Source organism: Adiantum capillus-veneris, chromosome 30 (genome assembly GCF_014529385.1).
Source record: "Adiantum capillus-veneris isolate H3 chromosome 30, ASM1452938v2, whole genome shotgun sequence".
Lineage (NCBI taxonomy): Eukaryota > Viridiplantae > Streptophyta > Polypodiopsida > Polypodiales > Pteridaceae > Adiantum > Adiantum capillus-veneris.
Window position 1 is genome coordinate 77,574,009 of NC_140960.1, and position 22,210 is coordinate 77,596,218.

Here is a 22,210-nt window from a genome sequence, read left to right on the forward strand (position 1 = left end):
AAGTGCCATACTTTTGGAAATGTGGCTCCGCCTTGACCCTTAGATCAAGAAAAGAGAAACCCTAAACAGCCCTTATTTCATCCAAATTGGCCCTAATGTACCCTTTCTCAATGTAGATCTCACATCTTTAGTAATATGTCCAGGCATTTGCAACTATCACCCCTACAGAATAATCTTATTATTGACATACTAAAAGATATCAGCTAGATAAGGCCCAACTTTGGTAGTCCTGTCCTTCCTTCTGTGCTTTGTATAGATCTCAAATTTGATTCTATCGAATAGGATATTGGCCCATCCCATTTGTCTACCACTCTAAGCTACCAACAAAATGCCATAGTTTTCCCTACTGATGTATTCTGATTTCACCGACAAAAACACTCTCTCTATAAACCACTTCACTTGTTGCAGTTCTACTGAATTCTTCATGCCTGAGAGTTGATACTAATGTCTTTCCCCCTGAGACTGACCAAAGGCCTTGGTCATACCCTTTTAAGTTGCCTTATTGACTTCACTATCATCTGCAATAGAAAAATCAAATACCTGAGCAACTAACTCTTTTGTTAAGTACTCCTCTTTGAAAATCTGACCATCATTTGTGTGCAGGTGTTTCAGGTAGACTGTTGCCATCTAATTTTTTCTCCAACTTACCGAAGGCAATCTTGAGAAATCAAGCAATCCAATCCTTCTAAGCCATAACGTATTTGATTCACTATTCTCTAAATCATTTCCAAAGTTGATAAATTTGTAATTAGAGAATACTTCTTCCCTTGCAGGATGTAATATGTGGGTGGGAGTAGCCATTTCCGGCTCATCATCCGAACTCCGGTCTGATACCATAAGGCCTTGGTAGCGTGTCTTCCTTGCATAGCACATTAGTGCAAGTGTACCCTCATTCTCTGTTCTTGTATCCGGGCCAGCACTTGCAGAAGGATGTAATATGTGGGCAGGATGTAATATGTGGGTAGGAGTAGCCATTTCCGGCTCATCATCCGAAATTCGGTCTGATACCATAAGGCCTTGGTAGCGTGTCTTCCTTGCATAGCACATTAGTGCAGGTGTACCCTCATTCTCTGTTCTTGTATCCGGGCCAGCACTTGCAGAAGGATTACGGGATGTCAACATGGTAACCTCCATCATAAAACACAAAGGATTGTTGTACACAGTGTTATGACTACTTGTTACCACGTTGCATGCATAAGTAGTCACTATCCTAGGTTCATAAGGCATTATTAATATGATGCCCTCTTTGATTCCCAACAATTTGTCCATTAAATGGCTTGAGTCTAAATCCATTAATGGGTTTTTTAATTATTTTACCTTCCTGATCAGACAATATGAAAGTATTTGGTCCACTAGCCTGACTATTTGAAATGGCCCCACATATTTGAGTTTTGAGTTTACCAAGCCTCAATGCCCATTTGATGTTATACACCAACACCCAATCACTTGGAGAAAGAATTGTGAACTTGATATTTCTACTAAAGCGAGCTTGTCTTGTTTTTTGGATAATATCCGCAATGTACATGCTATGTATTCTGTCCTCTTCCAACCTCAGTAAAGCTTCCTTCCTGTAACTAACTGACTCAGGGGATAATTTTTCTTGAACTGCAACCCGGAGGTTTGGGACTAAAAATTCCATGGGAACTACTACTTCTAACCCATACACTAGCTTAAATGGTATCATGCCAGTAGTCACTTTATATGCTATCTTAAAAGCCCATAGTGCTGAGTCTAATTTCTCATCCCAGGCTGTCCTGTTTTGATTGACTAGCTTCCTGATAATCTTGATTAAAATCTTATTGGTACTCTCTGCTTGTCCATTGGCTTGAGGATAGTACACTGTTTAATTCTTATGCAATATCATATGCAGTTCAGCCAGCTTATTGATCATCTTATTAATAAAATGTCCTCTCTGATAAAAAACTAGCTGAATGGGACAACCAAACCTAGTCATAATGTTTTTGTCTAGAAATTTGGCTACACTTTTTGCTTTACTATCTCTTAAAGCCACTGCTTCTACCCACTTTGTATAGTAGTCAGTTGCAACTAATATATACGTGTTCTATGTAAATCTTGTAGGTGGTTTGATTGGACCAACAAAATCCAATCCCTACTTCTGGAATGACTCCAAAGGAAAAACTGGTTGCAATGGCACTATGTCTACATTCAGTGGCCTGCCATCCCTTTGGCACAACAAACAATTCTTACTGAACTCTTGAGCATCTTTGATTAGTGTTGGCCACCAAAGTCCTCCTTGAAATACTTTCCTTGCAGTTACCTCTCCTAAAAAACATCCTCCTACGTTACCTGCATGAGCTTTTGCCAATTTTGCTTTCTGCTCAAACTGAGGGATACATCTCCGTATCACCTGATCAATTCCTCTCTTATATAAGAGTCCTGCAATAACTATAAATGGTTTACTCCTCAATGCCATTATCTTCCTATGGTATTTGGACATTGTTTTAGGTAGCATCCCTTCAGTCAAAAATTGAAACATGTCATCATACCAACCCCCTAACTAGTTAGTCACCTGGACTAAAAACAGTTCTGCATCACGTAATTGATCAAGTACTCCTCAAGAATCATCCTCACCTGTTTCCAATCTACTGAGATAGTCCGTCAAGACATGAAGCCTCCCAAGAGTATGTATTACCACATATTCAAATTCTTGCAAGAGCAATATCCATCTGGCCAACCTTCTTGACAAATGTGGTTTGTTCACCAACAAATAGATAAGAGCCTGATGATCTACATGAAAGATTACCCTATTGGATGAAAGTTTATGTCTAAATTTTTGCAATGGCATAGATCATTACAAAGAATTGTCTCTCAGTCCTCACTGTATAATACTTCTCTGCAGGTGTCAGTACCCTGCTTGCGTAGTAAATTGGTCTAAACCAACCTCTTCTGGTTTCTTGCATCAATGCTTCACCCACTGCCACATGAGATGCATCCAAAAAAATATGGAATGATAATTTTCAATCAGGAACAATTAAAATTGGTGCTACGATCAAAATTTTCCTGAGAGTCCTAAATGCCTTGTTTTGCTCTTCTCCCTAGTTGAATACAACATCCTTCTTTGTTAGTTTTGTTAGTGGAGTGCATACATGAGCCAAATACCTCAAAAATCTGTTATGCCACTTCACTTGACCCAAAAATCCATCCAACTGCTTAATTATCCTTGGTTCTGGTGCTTTACCTCATTGCTTCCACCTTCCTTGGATCTATAGATACTCCTTCTTTAAAAATTACATGTCCCAAGAGAATTCCTCTCTTAACTGCAAAGGCACACTTCCCTGGGTTCAATGACAATATGAATTCCATGTATTTCTGAAAACACAACCTCAAGTGCTCAAGATGCTCCTGCTTCTTTCTAAAAACACTAAAATCATCCAGAAAAACTATAACATTTAATGTCCTAGTAACTTGCGTGTAGCGGAAAGTAGCATGAACATAGTGAGCATTTCTTTAGAATAGATTCCTAATGAAAATAACAAGAGTGCTTGGGTGGAGAGAGCAACAAAAAGTATAACACCTAGTTAGATAGCATGAACAATACTTCAAAAGAGAGAGAAATTAAGCTGTTGACAACAGTTGAGGACCGGATTTACATGGAGCCGGTCCCCCCTCCAAAAGGCTTTGTATTATGGTTTCTCCCATCAAGAGAGACATTTTACAATACAATTCTTTGTGTTACTTCAATACTAGCTAGTGCAATGAAGATAGAAAATTCAAGCACTAAGCAAAACACTTATTAAACACAACATCAATTCCCTCACGATCTCAAACCCAAGACCTCACACACCTTCGAAGATGCTGAGAGCTAGCGGGGTATGAGAGTAAATTGAGAGGAAGAAGGAGTAGTCTTACGAGAAAGATGTACATCTCATCACATAATCACTCATGTTAGCATAGATTAGCTTAGTAATTAGCATGGTAGAGGAGATGAGCATGCATTGAAGCTTGGCTCTTGGTTGGATTTGTATCACAAAGCCAAGATTTGTTGGTGTAGGCCTCCCTTGTCACTAGCTTGGAGTAGGTGATAAGCTTTCCATTAAAGCTTGATAATGAGAGAGAGAGAGTCTTATTACTCTACACATGGACTAGTGTGAGTGTGTATGCAATAATGCCTTTCAAAAATCAGCCCCTCTCTCTCTCTTGGTCGACCCTCTTTCTATTTGCTCATGCTCACACCCTATTGGCCCATGCCAGGCTTAGCCAATGAAATTTAAGCAGCATAAGTGATAGCCTTCTAACATGTATCCTCCTTTTCCCTTTTGTGAGATATTTAGGTAATTAATTAATGCAACTGAACTCTCATTGGACCCCTTTGTCTCCTGGCCAATAGGAATCAGGCAAGCCATTGGGGTGTTGAATGCTCATTGGACCCCTTGAGACTGTCCAATAGTCTTCTAGAGAGATTAATTCTTATTGGTTCTTTTATTAAGTGTTTTCAAATCAATTAAAGTAGATTTGATCTAGACTAATTCTCATTGGTCCACCTCCATGGCCATCCAATAGGATTTGAGTACACCTTGTGGGAATCTTGGCTAGGGAGCTGACATGTGTCCCTCTTTCCCTTTGTGTAAAGGAGCTTGTGAGTGTGTGTGTGTGTGTTTCTCTCTCATTTCCTACTTCTAGGGCTGGCACCTTCCTATGTAGGGATGCATGAAGACTTTTTGAGCACACACAAAGCATCCAATTTTCCTAGACTTTTGACCTTTGGACACAACCTTTGAATTTTGGAACCTTAGCATTTTGGAAGTCTTAATGGACTGAACCTTAAGGTCTTTTAAGTCCATTGTTGCACCTTGCTCTTTTGCAGATGGTCCCCCATTTGGATCCCTATTTTCCCTTCTTTGGATTCCTGTTGTGGCCGGCCTGCTAGGTTAACCAATATTCTAGCTTTTTCTCCCTAGGCACTTCCCCATATTAAATGATTATTTTAGCATGAGAAAATCATTTAGGAGAAATAGATATTAGTTATTATGACATTACCTCTCTCTTGAAATCATAGTCGTCCTTGACTATGAGGTAGACAAGATAAAGAATATTCATTAGTCCTTTTTCTAGCTGGTAGAGGATCCCTATGTTACCCTACGACATCGTTCCAGAATGGATGACTAGTCCATTTGGTGCTTGGGAGCCTAAGCTGCCGCAAGCATGTTTGCTCATTAGTCTTATCAATCTTCCATAGTAGAGTGACAAGCTCTACTTGGTGTTTGCAAGACGTCATCTCTGCAAACTTGATCTAAGCATTCATACTACTTCACATTTGTGCACATTAAATAAAAAGAGACTCTTATAAGACAAAAACTTTGTTCATTTTAAACATTTGTACATTTGCTTACTCTAGGGAAGCATTGTAAGCATTGACAAGGTTTAGGTTATCCTTTAATTGTATGCCTTGCATCCATCTAGCATCTTTAAAAGGATAATTCTCAAACTTAATAAGATATCATTGGATAGTCTTACCACCTCTTAGTACCTTGTCTTCATGTCGGAGAATGGAATCGGGATGCAACACCTCTTCTTGGTCCTTGATCTCCGGTGGGTCTTCAATAGTTGGTTCTTGTGGTCGCTCTCCTTTGTAAGGCTTTAGAAGGCTCACATGGAAAGCATTGTGTATGAGCCAATGGCTAGGCAACTTGAGTTGATAGGCCATCTCATTGATTGGCCTAAGAATATAGAAGGGACCATAGTACCTTTTTGCTAACTTAGCATAGTACTTTTGGTGTCCCGTAGGATTCTTTCCCGTCGTGTGCCTTAATCGAGCCTTGGGAAATTTAAGTAAGACCCAATCATTTTCTTTAAAGGCTTGTGCTCTTCTGTGCTTATCAGCAGCCGCCTTTTGCCTTTGGTGTGAGATAGAGATAGCATCCTTAATCTTTTGGAAAGATTCTTGTAGGTCTCGGCTATACTCATCTGCAGCGAAGATCTTCCCGTGTACCTTAAGTTGCAGGGGACTTTTGACCTTCCCTCTATTACCTCGAAAGGTGCTTTTCACATGGAAGTATGTACAATGTTATTGTAAGCATACTCCACTAAGGGTAAGTACCTCTCCCATTGGGATCTTTGATCTACTTCCATTACATAGGCTTTTAGTAGATCAAGAATTTTTAGGTTAGCTATTTCACTTTGGCCATCCGTTTTCGGGTGATAGGCCGAAGAGAAATTTAGCCTTGTCCCTAAATTCTCAAAGAGACCCTTCCAAAAATTACTGGTCATTCTAGGATCTATATCCAACACTATGGACATTGGCAAGCCATGGTACTTGAAGATTTGTGAAATGAAGAGGGTTGCCATTTGATGGGCTTTGATAGTCTTTTCGACAGATATAAAATGAGCTTTTTTATTGAACCTGTCTACTATCATCCATATTCCTGTATTCCCATGGATAGACTTAGGCAATCCAAAGATAAAATCCATGGATATGCTCTCCCATTGTGAATTAGGGATTGGCAATGGTTGAATCAATCTAGGTTGCTTCCCTCCATCAAACTTCGTCTTTTGGCATACCACACATTTTGAAACATACTCTTGTATGTTGGCTTTCATGATAGGCCAATAGAAATATGTTTCAATCCCTTTTGGGGTAGACTAAATCCCTCTATGCCCTGCATAAGGAGGAGCATGAGATTCATACATTACTTTCTCATGTAGAACGCATAGTCTATTCCCATAGAGAAGATAACCATCTTGTAAGGTAAATGGTTCCTCTTTCTTCCCTAATGTAAGGGCTGAAATCACATCTTTGAAATCAGGATCAATAGCATACTCATCTATCATAGAAGATAGATCATTGTGAGTTGCTATGGAAACCGCATTCACTCTCGATTGTCTTGAGAGTGCATCAACTACTTGATTATGATTGCCAGCAATGTGAGCAATATGAAAATGAACTTGCAAAAGAAAATTTTCCTACCTCATTTTTTTGTCGTAGAGCTTGGTCTAGGTCATGAAGTACTTAAGACTTTGGTGATCCGTTTGTAGAATGAAATGGGCCCCCAATAAATAGTGCTTCCATAAGTCTAAGGCATGTAGAATTGTGAGGAGTTCCTTTTCATATATGCCTAGAGATTGCTCAACAGGGTCAAGCCTTCGACTTTCATAGGCTATGTTGTGCCCTTCTTGGAGCAAAACAACTCCAAGGCAATCACCACAAGCATCACATTGGACCTCAAATGGCTTTGAGAGATCTGGTGGTGTAAGCACAGGTTGAGAGATAAGATTTTCTTTAAGCTTTTTAAAAGCATTGTTCTCCTTGGTAGAACATGTATACCTAACGTTTTTCTTTGTTAGGTCATGTACTGGTCCTGCAATTTGTGAGAACTTTTCTATGAAGCATCTATAGTATGCACACATGCCTATAAAGCTTCTTAGTTCATGAAGATTCCTTGGTTTAGGCCATCCTTTTATTACCTCTAATTTTTATGGATCCATTTGGATGCCATCTTGAGAGATAATGTGACCTAAATACTGAATCTCTTGTAAGAAAAATTCACCTTTCTTTTGATTAACATAAAGTTTATTCTCTCTTAGAACTTGAAATATTACATGGAGGTGTTGCTTGTGTTCGTCTAATGAATTAGAGTAGATGATGATATCATAAAAGAACACTCCAGTAAAGGAATAGCTTCTCCATCAAGCGATTGAATGTGGCTGGTGCATTGGTCAAGCCAAAAGGCATGACAATATATTTGTAAAGACCAAACATAGTGCGAAATACGGTCTTTACAATGTCTTGATCAACTATCCTTATTTGATGATAGACACTTTTTAGGTCAATTCTACTGAAGTATGTGGACCCTTGTAGCTTATCAAATAGGTCTTCTACCCGTGGAACGGGAAACCTATTCTTGATGGTGATCCTATTTAGTGCTCTATAGTCGACACACATACGATATGTGCCGTCTTTCTTTTGCACTAATAGCACAGGAGAACAAAATGGAGATGAGCTAGGCCTAACCATGCCCTTCTCAACTTACTCATGCACTTGCCGCATAATCTTCTCTTGTTGAGCTTCGGAAACTCTATAAGGAGGTTTATTAGGCGGTGAACTTCCTGGAAGAAGTTCAATTGCATGGTCATCATTGACTCATTTAGGAGGTAGCTCACAAGGGATGTCATCAATAAAGACATCTTGAAACCCCTTGAGAAAATTGGATAACCCTAATTCCTTGTGAGTGTGTATATTTTCTTTTGCTAAAACATTAGGTTCATTTTGAGAATCTTTAACAAACATCATGTACACGGAAATAGAGCTCTTTATTGACTTATTGAAAGCTTGCGTATGTACAATGGGTATGGCATCTATGTACATATCTTTTGCTTGGCATCTATGTACATATCTTTTTCCCTGAACCTAAAGTAGATTCTCCTTTCAGGGAATTTAACATTGGCAGCCATGCGATCAAACCATGGTGCTCCTAGGATTACATTCTCGTGCTTGAGAGGAGAGATAAAGAAGTCCTCTTTGTCCACATAGCTTTGGACATGGAGCCTCAATTTCTCGATTAAGGGAGTGACTGAAGCTTCTTGCCCCTTGAAAGCACCGTCCGCGGGTAGGACATCTCCCATCTCATAAGCTTGTATGCCTAGCTTGGTGGTCAACTCTATGGATATGAGATTGTGAGTATAACCAGGGTCAAAGAGAATAAAAGCATCATGTTCTCTTACCTTTCCCCAAGCATGGCATAAAGGAGATCCTTTGTGGTGAGTTTCCTCCTTTTGAATTTTGACCAAGGTAGCTCTAGGAGGGTCATGGCGGATGTTCTTTTGGGGACAAGCACGGTACGCATGCCCTTGCTCGTCGCACTTGAAACAACGGTTATACTTGCCATAATGCTCATGCTCTTCAGAAGAGAGTTTGTTTTTGCCTTTGTAAACTCCCTTCTCCTTAGCTTTGTTGGAATTGCCCTTAGGAGACTTTTGGACATTGTCCTTCCCCTTAGGCTCATTGGAACCCTTGTTTTTTGTGGGCTTAGAATTTCTTTTAGCCTCTGTTTGGAAATTGATTTGAGAAGCCACCATAGTATGGTGCATAACCATGGATATGGTGCATGGCCTTTGGGAGTTGACATACTCCACCATTTCTTCAGTTAAGCCCGCACAAAATTTTTGCTTTTAAACCAAATGGATAAAAAGCATAGGTACATCATTAGTAGACTGTTCATTAGCAAAATCGAAGTTATCAACATTAATTTCACTCTCTTTACTATTGTCAGCCATTCTAACAACTTGGGATCAAACTTCTATCATTGCACTCTCTAATGCCTTGTTCTCGCAAAAAAAAAACTCTCCTCCTACTTTTTCCTCTTCAACTACTTCTCTGAATGCAAACAAAATTTACAAAAACCTTCAAAGATATCTGGAGCTTTCCCATACCAATCAAGCATTCAATGCTCAGCTCGTTAGTGTTGCACCAGGGTCTATGGACAGGAAAGAGAGCCTTGACAACTGATATTGGCAATGGACAATGGTCAATGGTCAATGTCCTAGGTGTGGGGATCAAGAATATGTCATTCACCTCTTGATGAAGTGTGCAAAGCTAAAACCCCTATAGCTCAACCTCTTCAAAGCTTGCTGAACACACCATCCTCAACCCTTCTGTGTTTTGGAATTGTTGATTGGTGAATGCAAGTATCTTGATACTACATTGTGGAACTTTTGGAGAAATTCCTATATTTGGTTTTCTTGGATCCAAAGGTTGGATGCTCTGTACAATAGTTCTGAGTCTAACTCCTCTTATCTGTTCATAGCTGAGCTAAAGTTTTTAGATAATTACTTCCTTCATTACATTTGAGATGTACCACTACAACATGTTGCGCGAAACTCGACGTTTGTACCGACGCAAATAAATGTGGTCTAAAATTAAAATGCGTCGGAATAAGCATTCATTTACGCGTTGGAATCGTATCGTCGGTATAGGCATCGGTATAATCACTTTTTATACCGACATGTATACCGACGTCTATATCGACACTTATACAGACGCTCATATCGACGCCTGTACAGGTGCCTGTGCAGACGCTTATACCGACGCCTGTACAGACACACATAGCGATGTCTGCACCTACAATTTTTTTTTGAGCAGAGAGTAGTGCCATTTGTTGCTACATGTGCTGCAATAACAAAGGCACAATCTCTCTACTCAAAAGAAGAAGGAAAATGTAATCACACTTTGCATTAAGATAGATTGATAGTGCATCATAAAAAAATAAAGAACTGTTAAGCAATCGACCATTAATACGAAATTGAAAATTGCAATGATCAAAACCATGATAACCATAACTATTCCTATTGCCATAAATAAACACAAAACTATAAGTATAACCATAACGATAACCGTAAGATAAACCATAACCTTGAATTAAACATATTGCTTACCTTAACCATAAACAACAAATAACCTTAACCAATGTCAATGAAATAATCATAAAAAAAATCATGACCATTGTCACTATCATAACCATAAACATAAGCATAAGCATGACCATAAAAGGGTATCAAAATCATAACCATTGCCACTGACATAATATATAAATACATATCCAAAACCGTTGTTAACATCATAATCGTTGCCACTATCATAAGGATAAGCATAAGCATAAACATAACCATAACCATAACCATAAAAAGTTATCAAAACCATAACCATTGCTGCTAACAGGATAAAAAATAAAGAATAACCATTTTTAGTGACATAGCAAAAAATAAAGCATAACCATAAGCATAGACATAACAATAAAGGTATTGTTAGAACCATAAACATTTTCATTATATGCATTATTAGCTTAATCATAATCATAATTAGTGATTATGTGTGCAGTTATGCGTGTGTATTTATGCGTATGCATGTGTGTGCTTATGTGTGTGTGCATGAAAGTAAAAGAAGAAGCACTCACATTTAAAGAATGTGAGTGTGCGAAAAGTACGAAGAGTCAAACAAATACCTGCAAAAACAAAGCATAAACATTTTTACCCACACATAGAAACACAAATATCTATGTGTTCACTTACATTTAAAGAATGTCAGTGTGTTAGAAGTATGAAAGGTCAAGCAAATACCTACAAAAACAAATAAGCATTTTGTTATCGACACACCCAAACACAAATTTTCTCACACAAATACAACAAAAAAATATACCTTCTTTGTGTAGAAATGTGTGGATGCATAGATGAAAAATCGGAAGAGGCAACTCCATGAAGGTCTGCAAGGAGGGAGCAGGAGATGGGGAGGAGCTATGGAGGCGGCCGCAGTGTGGAGAAGAGAAAAAACACAGAAAATGAGCTCTTCGATATTGTAAAGCAGTAGGTCGTCGATATAGACGTCTATATAGATGCTGGTATAGATGTCGGTATACACATCGATACATGCTTTGATAAGAAAAACATTGGTATAGTTGTCGATATGGACATCGGTATATACGTTGGTAGTGGCGTCGATATAGGCGTTCGTATGAGCATCGATATAGATGTCGATATATGAGACGGAATTTAAAATTTGATTTTTGAATTGAGCAATGTCTCCCTCCATCTTTATCAACGCTTATATCGACATCCGCCATCGATGTTGGAAAATGACGTTGATAACCAAGTGATCCCTTGTAGTGTACCCTGTGAACCTCTTTATTTAGTCAAGAGATCTTTGTGCCATGTAACAAATAAAGACCTAAGCTTTTGTCCCTTTACTCCAAGGAGAGGTTTGATATGGAAAATTCATGTAGTCTATTGTAACCCCTCTTAATGGGCGTGCCTCTTTCCTTATCTTTGAGGCCATGTATTCTCTTGTCTCCTCTCTAAAGAACAAAATTTATGTTCTTTTCCAAAAAAAAAAAACAAACTATTTTGTTCCTTTACTAAACATTGAGTAGGAAAGGCTTGTAAACATTTCAATCATTGAACACCTTTTGTAGGTCATAACAATACATTCGACTCTCAAACAAGTTGAGAGAGAGAGAGAGAGATGTAAGCACTGCAATCAATGAAGACCCTTTGTAGGTCATAACAATATGCTCAATAATCAAACAAGTTGAGAGAGAGAGAGAGAGAGAGAGAGATAAGGGGTCTACTTGGAAGTTAAATAGTGACCTTCACTGTCGACATGAATCGCATCAAAAGAAGAAACCATTCTTTCCAAAGAGCAATGTTTGGGAAAAATCATTTCTCCACACATACAAAATTCTCTTTCTTGAATTTTTCGAGAGAAAATCTTAGAAAATTAGATTTATTTTTTAAGTTTTTACATTAATTTTTTTATTTTGGGGCAAAAGTTTTCCTTTTTCCCTTGTCTTCAACCTACATTTTTGAAATTGAAAACGGCACGATATTATGCTAAGACACATTTCTCCCGAACACTGCCAAACAGTGACCCTTTGTTATAAATATTGAAGTGAGTTTCCAGCACCCTTTTGCGACAGACTGTAAACCTTTTTTTTCCATTTTGTCAAGTTTTCGAGCCAATTAACTACTCTGTCTATTGATAAGATTAATACAATCTAACTCTATCTTTTGGAGAGAGAGAGAGAGAGAGAGAGAGAGAGAGAGAACTACACAAAAAACAAGGTGAAAATTCACTATGGCCTACATAAGGTTTTTTTGTGAGAGAAAAAATTAAAGTAGAAAGTGAGGCTGATATTTTTAAAACATGTGGTATCACGATAAAATAGTAAGTTTTTTTGAAAAAAAAAGCGTAATAATGGACTATTTTGTTTAAAATATATTTTAAAAGCATAAAAACACAATGCTCAATGCCCTTTTTAAAGAGAGAGGTACATTTTATAATTTTATCATTAACATGCCATCCAATGGTCCAAAGATGCACCCAAAATCCCAAAAAAAAAAGGGAAAAGTCCAATTCAGTTTTCTATTTGTCCTTGTAAAAGACACTGATTGGGAGAAAGGGTTTGAACAATGAGACAAACGGAATTAATAGTAGAAAATGACAAGCAAAAGAGAGAGAGAGAGAGAGAGAGAGAGAGACCACCTTTTATTCCAATGCTTTTGTTACAAATAGAAAATCCAACAATAAATTGACCTTTTCTTGAATAGAACTTGTGAGAGTGTAATCTTCAACCAAGGAGACTCGCTCACCAATACCTACATATGTAAGTTCTCTCTCTCTCTCTCTCTCTCTCTCTCTCTCTCTCTCTCTCTCTCTCTCTCTGAGTGGCATGGAGGGACGACATGAGCAATTGCTAGTTTACAACATGGTGGCACGAGAGAAGGTGGTGTTAGCAGAGTATACCCCCTTCTCCAATATGGCTTGTGCTGCCTTCTCCACCTTAGCCACCCATGCCTCCACCCTCGTCTCCTCCTCTACTCACACCCTACACAATCCCAATGGTTTCCTCTCCTTCACTTCTGACAATGTTCACACCTTTCACTTCCTCATTCAAGACGAGTTCAGTAAGTGTTAGCATTTCCCCCTTCATGCATGCATGTGTGTGTGTGTGTGTGTGTGAGAGAGAGAGAGAGAGAGAGAGAGAGAGAGAGAGAGAGAAGGGGGGGTGTTTGTGTGTTTGAGAGAGTGTGACAATGCAAGAGAGAGCTTGTGTGTGTGTGTGTGTGTGTGTGTGTGTGTGAGAGAGAGAGAGAGAGAGAGAGAGAGAGAGAGAGAGAGAGAATTGTGGTGCGAGTGTGTGTGTGTGTGTGTGTGAGAGAGAGAGAGAGAGAGAGAGAGAGAGAGAGGTTTCTTTGAAATTTTGAGATGAGAAGGAAGGCTTTTAGTGGTGGTTTTAAGAGGCGGGGCGGGGGGGGGGGGGGCGGGGCGGGGGCTCAATTTAAAAAAAAAAATCTACCTTTGATAAGGTCTGAGCTTTCTACAAGCAATGGGGTGCGTAGATGACCTTGTAAGTTGTGAGGCTTTAACACTAGTTCTATAATTGGACACTAGTTCTAAAGTGTCGTGTTTTTCAACAAAGTTTTGGCAATTTATTTGTCAAGCTAGAAAGAAGTTTTTACACCATGCTTCTACCATAGGTTGGTTATGAGGAAAAGAGAACATTGGATTTTTCTCCATGTCAAAATACAAGCCCTATGGAGAGAATTGTGGTAATTTCTAAGTGGTAAATTTTTGTAAAATTTCAAGCTGTCTTACCAAAAAAATTATAAAATTCTAATATCTTTTCGTAGAGATGAGCTTTTTTATGTTTTTAAAAGCCAATTGCTAGTAGTTAGTGTTACAAAACAATGGAATGAACTTCGAGAAATAGTTTCAAATTTAATTGCAAGTTATAAACATAATTACATACTTGAGTACGTGCTGACTAAAGCATAATTTTGGCCTTCCAAAGGTCCTCTCATATAATTGAAGCTATTCTAGTGAAATTTAACAACATCAAATGACTTTATAGGTTAAAGCCAAGAAACCACGTAATTTTTTGACTCCCTAACTTAAATCTTGTCGTCTATAGTCTATCTTTAAATTTTGATTGTGCAAAACTCTTGAAAATCTTGAGTCCTCCACAATAACATTGAAACTGAGGTGTTAGGTATCCCATTTATATTCATACCGTGCACTTTGATACATTTAGCTGATATGTGTGGAAAGTTTGAAGTTATTTGAGGTTTTGAATACTTATGTGTCAAGAATTAAAATATCAAAATTTTTGCATGTCCAATTTTGAATATTTGAAATGATTATTATTTTTTTCTTACCAAAGCACTTCTACTTGCCACCTTGAGTTCTCATTGGAGAGGGTAAGCAATGTATCGCATCTAAAACTGAAAAACACATCAAAAACATATTTTTTCTATGCATACAACGATGTTGAAATGGGCATATCAAACAAGTAGAACTTCCCATTATTTTATATACTCAAGTAATTTTTTTTGCACATGTAACTTGCAATTATCTATAGCACAATTGTAGAAAAGCTGTGTACAATTTTCCACAAGGTCGCTATATTTTTTCTTGAGCTTATAAAGTTGATGTCTTCAAAGCATCAATCACAGTCCTATGGGGGTCCACTTGTTCACTATATTTCTTGATCATGAAAGCTTCTAAAATGCAAGGTTATATTTATAAAAGACCCTCTAGCTAACATATTTAAGCATATCAAGAGGGTTTTCTTAAATGCACTGTATGATGCAAGTAGCATTTAATCTAAATTTGTAAAAAAAGGACACTTAAGTGTCCTTTTTTGGTACCAAACTAGTGTTAAGAGATAGAGGCACTCATTTCACGAGCCTTGGGGCAGTGCAGGTTCTAGGCGGGTCGGCGTAGATGGTAGAAGACCCCCCCTGCCTTGCCCTGCACTTAAGTATAGTTGGGGCCGAACTCTCCACCACCAACTTCTTGCATCTCGTGTCGCTCTGCCGCACGTACTGTTCGTGCTCGAAGGTACCAAATTTGCATGGTTTTGTTTTGCTCAGGGTACTCAGCACTTAGCAAACCCTCCACTTAGCATAGCAATAGAAATTCTCCCCTTTCTCTCTCGCTCTCTCTCTAGCTTTTTCATGATCCGGAAAGAAATTTCCCATCCGTCGACGCATGGTATCTCTCTCTCTCTCTCTCTCTCTCTCTCTCTCTCTCTCTCTCTCTCCCCCCCCCCCCCCCCCCCCCCTCCCATCAGTGCATCCCAGTAGATTTGCTTTGACGCACTGATAGTGTAGGGAATGGTCCGTGTAATATTGAGACCGCATGGCGATGGCGGATGGCAGGAGTAGTATTGCAGGGAATGATCCCTCAAGGGCCAACAAACGTCACTAAAGATAGGTTGCACCAACAGTGAGCCAGTGCACATATATTATAGGTGTTGAGCTGGATTTTTATGGAAGAAAAGCCTTATAGGTTTTTCACGAGGCGTGGAGGACAGAGACGCTTTGACTCGTGCCCGGTGATGCCAAAAGGAGGCACCTGGCCTTGCGAGGTGACAGATAAGGGAAAGCGATTAGAGAAAGAGACATGAGTTTTTTTCGCGTACTCGAGGAGTTGCCTTCTTAACAACGTAGGTAGCACAGTAGTGTTTGTCATGTGTGCTGCTCATGACACACTTTTAGTGGGGCCTGCATGGCTGTGGTAGAGTGGGTGGAGGAATCTAGCTAGCTTTTAGCTAATGAAATAGACGGGTCAGTATGTGCAAGTAACCGCAAGTAACCTATACTATTATAAAAGGGGGAGGGATTTTGGGCCTCCCCTTCGCACACGTGACAAGAGCTCTTGTCACAAATTGCTGACGTGTCAAAGACCTGAATAAGGGATCCAACTTGCAGATGCCGGTCGAGGGGCCTAAACCGTAAGAAGAACAACTAATTCAAAAGAAGAAGTCCTACCAACTCAGGGGACCCCGTCCGATGGGGTCCCAAGTGACATACATGATTAAAATAAAGCAGGACTCTCTCACATGCACAAAAGAGACTTGCGGTGGATTCCTGAAAATTGTGCTGGCATGATGACGTGGCAAGCTGTACAAAATTCCGCGTTTTGTGCTGGCTGAATGACGTGGTAGGCTGTACGGATTTTCATAAATTATGTTGGCAGCTTTTTGGCTTTGCTTTTGGACCCGATGCTTTTGTGTTTTGAAGGCTTTTCACTATAACTGCTTTTCTGGCCAAGGGCCTTTAAATATGAGGTTAGGGCTCATTCTCTGGCATGCTTCTTGGAGAAGGTGCAGAATCTGGTGTACCGGCTTGTACAATGTTGATGCAATATAGAGAAATTCCGAAAGGGGCACCAAGGTTTGGGGCCAATACTCTCTAGGGTGGAATTCCGCCACTTTGTGTGGCGTGTCGTCTCTCTCTTTCAGTTCAGTTGTTATTGAAGTGCTAAAAGTCTATTCAGTCTGTTCTTTTCTATCAGAATGTGGTGCCGGTATTGTAACAGTGGTATCAGAGCATCAGGCGTCTGCTTTTCTGAAAGCATACCGGTCCTACAAAAGAGAAGATAGAGCTATTGGAATTTAAATTGAAATATCTTCGGCCTCCGACCCCGAACTTATTAGCCACTCCCACCCTTACTTCATCACGCATCGAGCGCACTCCCATCTTCATCGCTGGTCTTACAGGGCATACGCCATAAAGAACCCAAGACTTGGAATTCATGGATTCAGTGAAATATTTTCAGTTTTCACTCAACGAACTCCACGACATTCTTTCACAGCATCCTCAGCAGAATCTTCCGATGCTACAAAGTTTTTTGAACTACATGTTACCCCCCTGATGCTCCAGGTGGTACCTCCTTCTCGGGCATCAGAAAGTACAAGAGCTTACAAGTGGAAAATTTCTCAGCCATCTTTTCCAATCGGAGGAGCTTTCAAGAATATTGTGTAACCATCTGACCTTGATCCAATGCAGCCGCCCTTGCCATCGCCATTGCCTCCACCTCCACCACCACCACCGCCACTAGGCTACAATGGTTGAAGCTCATATGGATACCCTTATTATCCATACCCGGGATATGTGCCTAACCAACCCAAATATTTCAAAGATGGCAGCATGACAATCAAATTTTTCACTTTTTGGAGGGTGAAAGATCGCAAGAAAGCATTACAGTTCCTAGAGCAATTTGACCACATCTATGCTTTAGGGAACTATACAGAAGAATCCAAGATTTCTCGAGTAGCGGGATTTCTTAAAGATAATTCTATGGAATGGTGGAGTTCAATCGCGACACAACTGCATGCTACAAGGACGTGGCAAGCTTTCATGAAAGTTTTTGCACGTAGTTAAATGACTTCTATGTTTGAGTGGGGCAACTTGAAAATGCTTGCCAACGAAACCATGGACGAATATAACCAAAGGTTTCTCGACGTGTACCTACCGATGTCCTTCTCCCTTGGAGGCCCAATGCGAGCGATACACCATTGGACTACCATCACCATTTGCAGGAATATTGTGTATCCAAGCAGGTCTCCACCATGCAAGAACTTATGGACCATGCCGCGGTCAGCTACAAACTGATGAAGGGAAAGCTAGAGTTTACCACAGAAGAATCTCCAGCCACTAACCACAACTCTCAGTAACAACGAACAAACTCTCGAGAGTCTCGTGAAAATCAACCGCAAAGAAGGTTGATGCTTTGGATGCTTTCAAAAAGGTCATTATCATTCTAATTGTACCAAACGCACTGATAGACCAGAGGAACCTACGCCCGCACCAACAGTCGACAGAACCTCAGTGCCACCTCCTGCTAAGAGAGCTAGACCCGCTATTGGACTAGTTCCTAATATTTATGGCATACGCCTTGAGAGTACAAATGAATTGTGTCGAGCATATGGCAAAGTCAATGGCTTCAAAGCCCTTATTTTGTTTGATCCCGGAGCTACAGAGAACTATAGTTCTTAAAGCAGATGATGCAGAGGGTGGAGAAATTGAAGCTGAGCTAGCCACAGGGCAAATTCAGAAAGTAGTACCGCTCATTGGTGCTCTTCCAGTGACTATTCAAGATTATCATGGAAAAGGTGATTTCAACATCATGAAGTTGGGCAATTGCGACGTTCTCTTGGGCATGCCTTGGCACGACAAGAATGATGTGACTCTCCAGGTTCGGAACCGAACCATCACCGTGATGCAGAAGGACAAGCCAGTCGTCCTCAAAGTTTGGTTGTCTGAACAAAACCCCGAATAAAATCTCTCTACTTGTTTTTCTTTATAGCTAGAAATTATTGTTTGTGAAAACTTGTTTGACATTTGTTTGAAATGGATGGTATCTGTTTTGAACTTGTTTTGGTGCCGATTTAAAATGTTGGACTCTGGTTTTAATACCGATTTCAATGATTGGTGATTTTACTCCCGGGTGGAGTAGTGAGAAATGATGATTGGAAAATGTTGTTTTTACTCATGGCCCAGACCCTTGTGGTTATTAGAGGGGGAGTATTGTTGTTGTGACTCCCGGCCCGGACCTGCGGCCCGGACCTAGATGGTTATGCGGGAGGAGTATTAAGAAGTCTGAGCAGTGGTTACTCTCAACACCTCCAGACGATGCAGGCTGCGGTCTGGGGGATGTTTGGTTGTAAAAGGCCTCTATATCTCCCGGCCCGGACCTTTTTAGTTTATGCGGGAGGAGTGACGAGGGAGTCGTTGAATATCTCCCAGCCCGGACCTTTTTAGGTTATGCGGGAGGAGTGTTCATCGTCGGCGGCTTTATGTTTCTATGTCTTCTAACGTGCATATGTGAGCATTTGTGTTGCATTGTGATGTGCCAACCATTGAATATTACTAATTGGATGAGATTGCCTGGGTATGAACTTGTAGTGCATCAAGACACCTGTGGATCAGGACGGTCTGGGTGTGATGGATAATTTTACTACGCTGGAATATCGAGAGTTCCGATTTGGACGAAAGGAGAAGCTAACTCCTTGATCAAAAGAGCCGAAAAGAGAAGCTAACTCCTTAACAAAAAGAGCAAACTGATTGTCCCTCCAAATGACCCTCGGAAATTTTTGAGCTAACCTGAGTTGTTTTGAAGATATGTTGTAATCACGGACGATTACTCTCTTTCAAGAAGGGGAGATGGCACAAATTGCTGACGTGTCAAATCCCTGAAGAAGGGAGCCAACTTGTAGATGCCGGTCGAGGGACCTAAACCCTAAGAAGGACAAGTAACAAAAGAAGAAGTCCTACCAACTCAGGGGACCCGGTTTGATGGGGCCCAAAGTGACATAAGGGATTAAAATAAAGCAAGACTCTCAGACACACACAAAAGAGACTTGCGGCAAATTTCCAAAAACTACATTGGCATGATGACATGGCAAGTTGTACGGAATTTCGTGTTTTGTGTTGGCTGATGACGTGGCAGGCTGTATGGATTTTTGTAAATTATGCTGGTAGCTGTTTGGCTTTGCTTTTGGACCAGATGCTTTTGACTGAAGGATTTTCACTGTAACTGCTTTTCAGATCAAGGGCCTTTAAATGTGAGGTTAGGGCTCATTCTCTAGCATGCTTCCTGGAGAAGGTGCAAACTCTGGAGTACTAGCTTGTACTGTGCTGATGCAATATAAAGAAATACCAAAGGGGTACCAAGGTTTGGGGCCAATATTCTCTAGTGTGGAATTCCGCCACTCCGTCTCGCATGTCGTCTCTCTCTTTCAGTTTAGTTGTTATTGAAGTGCTAAAAGTCTGTTGAGTCTGTTCTTTTCTATCGGCACGTGGTGCCCGTCTTGTGACAGATCTTGCCTTTGACAAGTGAACACTAGGCCTTGAAGAGAGAGAGAGAGAGAGAGAGAGAGAGAGAGAGAGAGAGAGAGAGAGAGAGAGAGAGAGAGAGAGAGAGAGAGAGAGAGAGAGAGAATTCAAAGATCGGATGTCGCTAGTAGTGTCTATGAATCCCTCTGCACACACAGGCTCACGATGTACGTCTTCAATTGCTTCGGGAAATGAGTTTAAACGATTGTTTCACCAACGTATCGCTTGACTCCTCAAGGGTTGAGTGAAGAAATTATTCAGATATACATCCTCCAACTATCCCACTCATGTGTGGACTCTTAATTACTGCTAGCGGGCTATGGGAACTTTGCAAGGTGATAGTGGAGAATGATGGAAAGTCACAAGGAGCTACTATTATAAAATGGGGAGGGATCCCCCCCCCCGGAACACGTGGTGGCAGCTCTTACCTCCGGCGAGTGAGCACTAGGCCTTGAAGAGAGAGAGAGAGAGAGAGAGAGAGAGAGAGAGAGAGAGAGAGAGAGAGAGAGAGAGAGAGAGAGAGATAATTCAAAGGTTGGATGTCATCGGTAGTGTCTCTGAATCCCTTTGCACACACAGACTCACGACGCTCGTCTTCAATTGCTTCGAGAAATGAGTTTAAATGATTGTTTCTCTAACGTTGATGGGGCTTGGAACAACACCACCCATACCACCACGTCCACCCTACCCAAAAGCCTAAAAGCCTCTTTCTCTCTCTCTCTCTCTCTCTCTCTCTCTCACACACACACACACACACACACACACACACACACACACACACACACACACACACACACACACACACACACACACAAAGTCCACAACCAACGTTACCACGGATAAACCGCTCGAGACGAGAAGCAGACAAGGTTAAGGATGAGCCAAACAAAACCATAAATCACAAAAAAAAACTAGATACAATGGTGGCATCTATCATATGCGAGTCTTTAGAGCACCCTTGCGTCCTTATTCTTGACTACCAAACCCCGTGGTAGCTACTGCCCTTAGGAACGGCTTCCCAAAAGCTTACATGGGCAATGCCCCTCCTAAATCCATGCAAGCCGTCACACCTGGTTGTCTTTGTCAATGAGGGCCACAATTCTCTTCCTGGCTTCACCACCCTTGAGAGGACTCCTTATTGAGCTTATCTCTGATCTCCCTTTCTCTTTGCTCCTCTGTGCTGCCCAGCCTGGCCTTGTGTTGTAATTTAAATATATATAAACTAGCAAGCACTGAAATGGTACGTGCCGCCACAATTTTATAAATAAAAGGCTCGCTCACACAATTGTGAGCGCTTGTGAATTGAACACCAGTGTGTCGTCTCTCTCTCTCTCTCTTCTTCTCTTGTCTTATTTTGTCTCTCTCTCTCTCTCTCTCTCTCTCTCTCTCTCTCTCTCTGCTTCAATACATTCAAATTAAAGTTATCTCCCTACTCTAAATTACAACATGCTATCATTTTCCTATGTAACTTTCCTCCTGCCGTGCATTTTTCTTTGCTACCCTTGTATGCTCCTTCCTGTAAATGAGAACCATTACCATGCATTATCTCTTATGTATTATTCCATTATCATAATATCCCGCTTCGCATAACAAGAGGTTCTCGCGCTTCTTGTCTTGATATTCTTTAATACGATGACAAAGAGGACCAACACCAACACGGCTCCAACAAAATCACCTAAGCATTTTAAACTCCTTAATTGTTTTTGTTTTTGACTTAAATAAAACACAAACACAAACACTAACGCATACGCATACGCCTCAGTTGGAACTGCCATAATTTCAAGGCTATCCAAGCGACAAAGCCACCAAAATTTTAGCCTATTTGTCGTAGGAGTTTCACCTCGTTAATTCGTCATCATGGCGGCAAGTGCATCTCAAAATCATTCACAACATATAAACTTGATCGCCTCACCAACACTAATTACCGTTCTTGGGCGATACACATGCAAATGTTTCTCGTTCATGAAGAACTTTGGGATGTGGTAAATGACACCACTTTATACCCGGCTCCTATAATTCTTGCAGGTGCTGCCCCAAATACTCATGCTACTAATGCAGCTGACATTGCCGCGTGGCAAAAACT

The 22,210-nt window shown here is 40.4% G+C and overlaps 1 protein-coding gene across 5 annotated transcripts in view; it reads left to right on the top strand.

Moving 5' to 3' along the window:
* Positions 1 to 13,115: 13,115 nt before the first annotated feature.
* Positions 13,116 to 22,210, top strand: part of LOC147418249 (vesicle-associated membrane protein 721-like) — a 62,295-nt gene continuing 53,200 nt past the window's right edge. For 4 of the 5 annotated variants that reach the window (XM_086507638.1, XM_086507633.1, XM_086507634.1 and 1 more), the window contains exon 1: positions 13,116 to 13,410. In XM_086507638.1, the coding sequence (XP_086363764.1) occupies positions 13,176 to 13,410 (235 nt within the window). In that variant the 5' untranslated portion in view covers positions 13,116 to 13,175. Of the gene's footprint in view, positions 13,411 to 13,983; positions 14,056 to 22,210 lie in introns of all 5 variants that reach the window. The other variant, XM_086507637.1, reaches the window with a different exon arrangement.